At 38.7% G+C, this 8,860-nt stretch overlaps 2 protein-coding genes across 8 annotated transcripts in view; one reads left to right on the top strand and one right to left on the bottom strand.

Annotated features, from left to right (window-relative positions):
- sorcs2 (sortilin-related VPS10 domain containing receptor 2) overlaps positions 1-8,860 on the bottom strand; it is a 284,595-nt gene that overhangs the window by 147,456 nt on the left and 128,279 nt on the right. The gene's annotated exons all lie outside the window — the stretch shown is intronic.
- On the top strand, positions 2,247-4,082 carry LOC103385655 (uncharacterized). Its single transcript, XM_008319601.3, has 2 exons — positions 2,247-3,226; positions 3,783-4,082. Exon 1 carries the CDS (start codon positions 2,387-2,389, stop codon positions 3,167-3,169), a length of 783 nt encoding a protein of 260 aa, XP_008317823.1. The 5' UTR covers positions 2,247-2,386; the 3' UTR covers positions 3,170-3,226; positions 3,783-4,082.

The following is an 8,860-nucleotide window of genomic DNA, read 5'->3' as shown; positions in this document are numbered from 1 at the left end:
CAAAGTTTTTGTCAAAAACCAAAGGGGGGGCGCAGTGGAATGAGTATGGTAACCACTGTCCTCGAATAAGAAGTGAAGCTGTGAAGACTTTCTGATGTGATTCTTATAAAAAATAGCATGACCCCCCTTTTTTTTCTTTTACTAGAATAAAATTGTGTTAGACTGTACCTTAATGTCTCCACTGAGACAGAACCAGCTGAGTCAAGCGCTAAAGTTTAAGAAAGTGTTCAGTGAGCAACTATTTAAAAACCAATAGAAAGGTCTAATCTTCCAGTGTTTAGAGTAGTCACTGTCCTTGACGAGTAGAGTTCTTATAATTCTCGTTAGGAAAAAAAAAAAAACGAAATAAGGAAAATGGAACACAAAGACACTCGGGAGGGGACACTTGCGGTGTAGCTTTCAGATCTTCCTATGTTTTTTCACTCAAGGCAGGTCAAAGAACATATCTCAGTCCAAGTGTCTCTTCCTTATTGCAGCCACAGTCTACTCCGTGTCCACTGTCAAAATAACATTCATTTGCCAAACTGCATTTAATTGGCACCACACAGACGATTCATTTTCAACTGTAGTCTGTAGTCTTATCCTGACAAATGTCCTTCATTGTCCGTCCATACAGCAGTCCCTTTGTAAATTTCCCCATTATGCGTTGAATAAAGGACTTCTTAATCTTTATCATCGTCAACATCCTTTGTCCGATATATTCACTCTTATCCAATCCATCCCAACCTGACCTCTCTCTCTCTCTCTCTCTCTCTCTCTCTCTCTCTCTCTCCCCATCTCCAAACTGATCAACCTTATTCATTTTCATTTTCCTTCACGTTAATAAAAACATTTCAAGATCGAGCTTTTACAAAGATACCCAGCCTAAAGGTTGACAGCACATTATAAAAAGCAACTTAATTAGTTAACAATATCAGTTAAACATAGTGGTTTTTTTTACTAAGTGTAACATCGACTAAAAGTGCTGGTATGAAAAATTAAAAACCTAAGTAAAAACAAATATAGATGAAGAAAGGCCCTGTCCAAAGGTCTCACTCTCTCAGACTCCAAATGAAAAAAGTTCAGACTGTTTCGGTTCAACAAAGATAAATCAACTTCCACAATTCAATTCTGACATAACATTTGATTTTTGAACAAGAACTTCCCACTCATTGTAAATTACCGTTAATTTTGCATCATATTTGGATGTGTTGTTTCATGTTTTTATAGTTCACTTTGTATTATTGTCTTAAGGCGAGGTTATTATTCTGCCCTTATTTTGAATGTTATAGACGGCATCTTTATTTTGAAAGAACCTAAATGGGAAACAAGAAGGGAGTCCGATGATGTTTCGTTTTTTGTACGTCAACGAGTGTGGACGTATTTGTGTTATATGAGACCGACGGCGGTTTTATTTTTATTAGTACGTGGCTGAGAAGGGCACGCGGTACGTTTTGTTATCGTGTCTTATCTTATATTATACTCTTATAACTTTTGAAGAGAGAAATAATTTCTTGTTTCTGATTTTTGTTTATTTCTCCTTTTTATAGCTCCTGCGGTGTTTTGGGTGTGTTCAAAGTGTCTCCAGTCACGACTGTCTTATAAACCTCCCTTGTTAACTGTCCTACTATTGTTCTGCCATAAATCACCACCGACGCCCGTCTTCTTCTAGTCCACCCTGCCTACATCCTATTTCCAGGCTCATTTATGGATAGTAAGCATTCTTTAAAATGCTTACTTCATGCTAACTGCAATACTTTAAGTAAATTCCTTTAATATCACGTCTTAAGCATAATTGCTTAAAATGTAAACTAAAAAAAAAAGGTTGATAAACAAACCTTCTCCGGGTGAAAACGAGCCGAAGACTCTTGCAAAGTTTTCCTCCTCCTTATTTTGTTCAGTGTAACTTTGAAAAAAAATTGCCAAAACAGTAGAGTTCGTGGGTGTGTTAACAGCAGGACAGGCAGGTGGTGGCAGTGACAAGTACAGCTGGGCCAAGAATCAACCCCAGGACATAAATAATTAGTAGGGAAGCATTGTGATAGAAGTGTCACAGTGTGACATTTGTAGAAGTGACTACAAATGCTCACTCACAAACAACCCTCCGATGTGACAACCTTCCATACTCCGTAATGACACCTCGGATCGGTTTTCAAAGAAACACCGAGATTTGAATCTTCCGATTCAGATCAGATCTTTAGAACAGATCAAAGACTTCCTCTGACATCATCATGACATCACCAGGCAATATGGCAAGAACTTCAAAGCTTCCAACATATGCAACATGGTGCCTGACTGTGAACTACCCACAATAAGAACAGCACCCAAGTAAATTCAACCCTTCGACATATCAGACTCAGAAACACAGAGTAACTACAGCAAAGTGTGTTGAATTCTGGCTCGGGAAATGGAGGGTTCTTCCCATATGCATCCATACAGGAGGGACACGAGACAGATGAGAGGTGTAAAGAGGGAATACTACGCGCAGGGCCAGGAAAACAGGAACTACAAACGCCCACCATACAGGAAGGCACCCAAATATCAGGAGGAGCTGAACTGGAGGATCCGACTTTGCCGGGAGTTGGAGGACACGAGGCGACAGCTGGCCAGACAGAAAGCCCTGAAAGAACTGTACGTGAACAAAGTAAGAGAAACACAGCTGGAGCTGGAGAGGCTGCAGAGGTGCAATGGCGCACAGGCCTTGAACGCCACATGGACACTCAACCAGGGTAGCTGGACCAACAGGCAGAGGACTAAAGACTTGGAGCATAACGCGGTACACCGAGTGAGCAAACCTCCTCAGGAACGAGTGGAGACAGTCGTGGTTTCAAACCCAGAGGTCAGCCAGAGGTGCGAGGATCCGCAACGTGCCATTGACCTTCAAGGTGACCTTGACGTGGCCCATGTCGTTTCTGCAGGCACTGTGGCCACCAAAATGCAACCAGACCCACACCTTGTGCCTGAGAGGAAACTCCAGAGTGGGAAGACAGATGAGAGGGAGAAGTCAAAATGTGGGAGGGAGAAAAACAACGGTCTTCAAGAAGAGCTGGAGCAACTGAGGGCTTTGTACCAGAAGATTCTCAAGGTCAGCCAGCCTGCTGAGAGAGAGAATGTCAAGTCGGACCCGGAACAGGACACTACGACGCGGGTTGACAGTGTCAAGGGATCGGCTCCAGATCTAGAAGACTAAGCACTAAATATTACGGATGTGCTTCGGTGAACGTGGCCGCAAAGTTCGGAAGGAAAGGTGCGATTTTTGAGGTTGTCAAAAAAACCAAAACATACAGATAAAAAATATGGATAAGAAGAACTCTTCATCCTATAGAGGACAGAAGTTTACTGTACATTATATTTATTTGATTTAAATTGAAATCACAATGGACCCTGTCTACAAATCTTTGTGCGCACAAAGGTAAAATCATAATTATCGATTTGTTTGATTTTAATTCTACACAAATGGTAAGTGCGCACAGGTAAAAAGGTAAAATCATAATTATCGATTCGTTTGATTTTAATTCTACACAAATGGTAAAAACAAGGGTTAGACCATTTTTTTTTTCCATTTTAAAGAATAATTTAATATTTTTAATTAAACTAATACGTGATTTAAGTCATTTGACAACATTGACAACGTTGTTTATCGACCCCTTATGGATTCATTCTGTATGTCAGGACTTTGACATTTGAATTAGTTTACTTAGTAAATACAGTCTTTAACAATAAGAAAAATAATATAATTTGCGTACATTCTTAATTGGCCTGTAGTGGATTTACTTACCTGCTTAAAGATATTTTCTTTTCAGGCTTTTAAGATGCAGAAAACGGGAATGATGGGAACTTCACTCCTCAGCCTAAGCACAAACGTATTTATTTATTTATTTATTTATCTAACTTATTTATGTATTTATTTATTTATTTTGCTGTTATTGCGGAGGAGGTGTTCGTCTGTTGATTTAATACACGTCATTCTCCACTTCTGTTCCCTGATTTGTGATTGAGGCCCATTGTGATTCAAATTATTCTTACAGTTGAGACGTAACAGGTAGCTATATACAGAGTACAAATATATACTATAGACTGGAGAACATAGCACATGGTAGCAATAATTAGGCATACACTCGTCTGCCACACTGCAAAAATCATGTTAGCTGTGTGGAGTTGTTTCATAATAAAAAAAAAAGAAAAATCTAAATATGTTGAGTGATTTTCCTTTTCTCTTTCTTAGTAGGTTTCAAAATATTCTAGCGATGGGATGGCTAGATACAACTTTTTTAATATCCGATACTACGGAGTATTTTCCGATAGCGGTATTAATTGATAACTTTGCAAATGTGTGTTCGTGTGAAGCAAAATCTGAGAGATAGCAGTACTAAGCAGTAATATGGAAATAGAGGAGAAAACCATCCCTGAATTTATGCTATAAATCCTAAAACAGCAGACCGCCTCCTCTTTCTTCGTGCCCTTTACTCCCCTCCTCCTCTTACTTCAATCACTCCACTCCAGAGATGATCCCATCAACCGCTCTGGGCTGATTATCCCGTAACCACACTTAGAGAGGGACGCCCAACAGATCATGCACGGAGACAAAGAAATGCTTTTGAGCTTAATTACATTAACAAGAAAAAATAAATAAATAAATAAAACGCTATTCCCATTATTGAGGCTCGCGGAAAAGCTTGTTAGTCTTAGCCACAGAAAAATGTTACTAATCATGTGAGGATGATTTAAAAGGGACAAAAAGCTGATATTTTACAGCTCCAACAGACACATGTAGCAATTAAATTACAGCACAAAGATCAGTTGATCGGTTTCACTGATGTTGGTTTTGGTTCTTTGTTGAAATTGTCAGTAATGGACGTAATGATGTGCAATGGATTCTATTAGCCAGCGGTCCCAAACGGTCCTTTTTCGTACAGAAAACTCTTCAAGACTTTATTCTGTTAGTATCAGAGTCTGAATGATCTGTTGTTTTGAAACATTGACAGATTATCTTTCAACGGAAATTGTAAAAGGATATGACTGGATTCAATTTGAATTATGTAAATTAGTGTTCCACTGCAGCCCACTAACCAAATGACCAATCGACACCGGTCCCCAGACCAGGGATTGTGAACCCCTGCTATAAGTGACCCCTAAGACTGGAAATTTGGATTGAAAGAATCTTGCTAATCGCATTTAACTCCAAAATTGAGTTAAATTCGGGCAGAAAGAGAAAAACAATGGACCACAGACAGACGGGGCTCAGTGCTGTATATAGTGCATCAGTCATTTATCACAGTTAACCAATACTTACTGAGTTCAGGCTGACATGACTCTATGATAAAAGAGTTCTGACATTTGGCTCCGGGAGTTGACTGATGCAAATGCCAAATTGATTGTGAAGGACTGTACACTGATTAATACTGTTGAGGACAACAGCGCCAATGAAGTGTTGAAAGACATATTGACTTGAACAACAGGTCAACACATACATACATCTACCTGCTGTTATATCAGTTCCTGCAATATACTTTTTAAAAATAATATTAAATTATATTTTTTATATATACAGTATATTGGCCATATTGGTCATTATATGTATATTATGTACAGTATACAGTATATATTTACTGTATATATATACACACATACATATAAATACATATATTTATATACATACACACATACATACATATATGAATATAAATGTATGTATATATGTACATATATTTATGCATATATGTACGTACGTTTATATGTATATAATATATACACACACAAATTATATCTATTAAAGATTATATATTCCAAAATGAGTGTGATTAATGTGTGCAACATAATAACATCCACTGTCCACTGATTTTCCATGACTTATTTGATTCATTTTTAGATTGTTCATAGCTTTCCAGGAGTTATTATTATCTGTCTTAGATGAAAATATTAATGTTATTTTTAGTCACTAATTGCCCAGCTATTCAACTACAGTTCTGCTTATCTGCCAAATCACAGGAGTCTATTTCTGGTCTGGTCGCAATCAACTGCATCATGACCATCGCAGTGTTTTAATAGATTTCCATTTCCAATGGTTTCAAATATAGACAGCAGGGGGTTTTTAATATATATATTTATTTTTGCAACTCGCAATGTCAAAGTGAGGCACATGTTTGAGGCTTTCACGTAGACTGAACCGTGTCTGCAGGTGTGTGTGTGTGTGTCCAGACAAACGACTGTAAGACGCTGGCGTGTGCCGACAGGTCAGAGGTCACGGCTCACTGCAGCGGGTGCTGTGCCCAAGTCAGATGACCCTGAGACAGAGTCATTTGTCACAGTGAGTGCCTCGGACAGATTGGAGAGATTAATCGACCTTATGGATTGCTGTTTGTTTGGCGATCAATAATGTGTGAGCGCTCATGTAAAATGGAGGTAGGAATTGAACCCGTGATAAACATTATTATATTAAGCCCCATGTAATGTGGTAAACTAACATCACGACTGTAAGTTACTCCTGTGTGGACTATTCTTTCAGATTAGCTTTATAAGATATTAGTGGGAAATGGTCAACACAACAAAAGCTGTACTTTCTAAATAACAGATACAAATGGAACTCTGACCAAGAAAACAACAAACAAGTACCACTTCAAAGTCAACATAGGACGGTACGGTGCAGCATTCAAGAGCGGTGTCCATTTAAAATAGCCTAATAGTCTAATCATCATGAAGAATGCTTGAATTTTCTTCGTTGACTAGATAGAGTTTAATTTCTGCGGTTTAATGGAATTTCTCAAAGCAATCTGGGAACCAAAAGGCCAAAGTCTAATTTCCCCCCAGCTTGCAGGTCAACAGGGAGGATGATTTACTGAAGGGCACCTTCTGAACCGAGCAGATTCCTGCTCCCACTGTGCACTATCACTATCACTATTGCTCCAAGGTAGAGTTTCAGAATTGGGGAATAAGACATGTGACTATCAGCTTATAGAGAACTTACAACTGAAAAAGAGACAAATGGGTGGAAGAATAGAAGTATGAAGGATGGTTGGATGGATGATGCCAACTGCTATTACGAATGAATGGATGAAAGATTAACTGATGGATGGACAACTGCTAAAAAAAGAATGGATGCATGGACGGATGGATGATTCTTCTTTTTCTTCTTTTTCCTTCGGCTTATGGATGGATGATTAATCCATCATAATTTTTTTTAAAGAATGTACATTTCAGCTTTCAAAAATAAAGCTAACGAAACAAAACTAAACCTCAAACTGTTTATACGTTTTCCTTGTTTCCCATAACAGCAGTAGAAGGCAATAATAGCTGGTGAAAAAAAAAAAAAGAAAAAAAAAGTGAGTTGGCTGATAACACAGTGAACAACCTTTACATCCATGGGGTGTAAGTGAACACACCGCTGCATCCTTGCATCTCCTGATCATCCAGCACTCCACTCAGCCACACAAGCACGCTCAAATTGTATACAGTAAATCAGCTTCATTGTGCTATCATTGCTATCATTCGTGTTAATCTCCGGTTTGGCTGGTTTTTTTCTTTTTTTTCTTTTTTAACCCATCATTTCGCCGCATCACTGTGAAGGACGTCTGCCATCGAATGATAAAATGTGATGGAGACGACTCTTAAATGTCTTAACGTAGTGTTGTCGTGGATGTGTTTACAGGCCCACAAAGCAGTACTAATCTTTATGGCTGGTGTCCGCATTCAGCCTGAGCAGATGCAGTGCAGTTTTATCAGAGGTAGTATCGACTAACCGGTTCTATTAATGTAGCTCTTCTACCGAGCTACAAGAGAGTTGGGACACCATTAAAACATGCCCAGAAGGATTTGACCCAATGCTAGCCGAGGCGATACTGGAAGTATGAGCATTATAGCAAAAAGTTTAGATGCGAGAATGTAAAAAAAAAAAAAAAAGGATGTACGCCATACATTGGCTTGTGCTACATTCACTTTCACTCTTTTGTGTTTTGTTTCTTTGGGAACTTTTTGCCTTTCATCAAGACTCCCAAGCATAAGTCAGACTTTTGTCAGATGTTTTTATGTCCTTGATCAGGCATGGAGAAACTAAGGCCCGGGGGCCGGATGCACCACATTTGGTCTTTTTTGCGGCTGGCAAAAGTCGTCCAAATTATGTTTTTAATTTATATTATCCTTATACATCTGCCTTTCCCAGAGGCAAAGGCTGTGCTAAAAGGCGTTAGCATTTTAGCCTTTGCATGACTTTCACTTAATCCACACAAACACTCCATCTATCTGCTCCTGACCCGGCCCACCTGTCAAATTTTCAGACCAATGGTCGGCCATGAATCAATAATATAATATAACACTTGTCCTAGATTAAACTGAGACCACTGTGTTAACGTAGGTGAGTGACAAATGTACTCAGACCTCAGACAATCGAGGTACGTTCGCCTGAAGGAATGGAACTCCCTCTTTATCCTTTTTAATCTGTTTCGAACAATCCATACAGACATTTTGAAATATTTGGAGTACTTTACAACCTTTTTTTTATTGAGTGATCCAATAACATTAACTTTGACCACTGACACTTTAACCCTCTCAAGCTCCAGAGACTGATTTTGTAAAAGCACCGTGACACACGGGTCTACAGACTAATTAACTCGAAGACGTGATTTACCATTTTCATGTGTCGTATTTCTCTCATACACCTGCTGCCTCCACGCAGTAAAATTGTTTTGTTTGTTTTTCGAGTCATTTGCATTCAGTCAGGGAAAAAATCCATCACTGCATGTCAGACATTTTAAAAATATGGGCCAGGCTCTAAATTATGACTTCACATCGTCAGACGTTTTTTATCAAAGAATCAATTATTAAATTGCCCCAAAAACATGGTGTTGAGACTTGATTAGATTAGATGGATGGATGGATGGATGGATGG

This window comes from Cynoglossus semilaevis, chromosome 1 (assembly GCF_000523025.1).
Source record: "Cynoglossus semilaevis isolate Cse_v1.0 chromosome 1, Cse_v1.0, whole genome shotgun sequence".
NCBI lineage: Eukaryota > Metazoa > Chordata > Actinopteri > Pleuronectiformes > Cynoglossidae > Cynoglossus > Cynoglossus semilaevis.
This window is presented reverse-complemented; position numbering and strand designations above follow the sequence as displayed.

Excerpts from the sequence above, each read along its gene's own strand:
- LOC103385655 (XM_008319601.3), top strand. The coding sequence starts at position 2,387 with ATGGAGGGTTCTTCCCATATGCATCCATACAGGAGGGACACGAGACAG.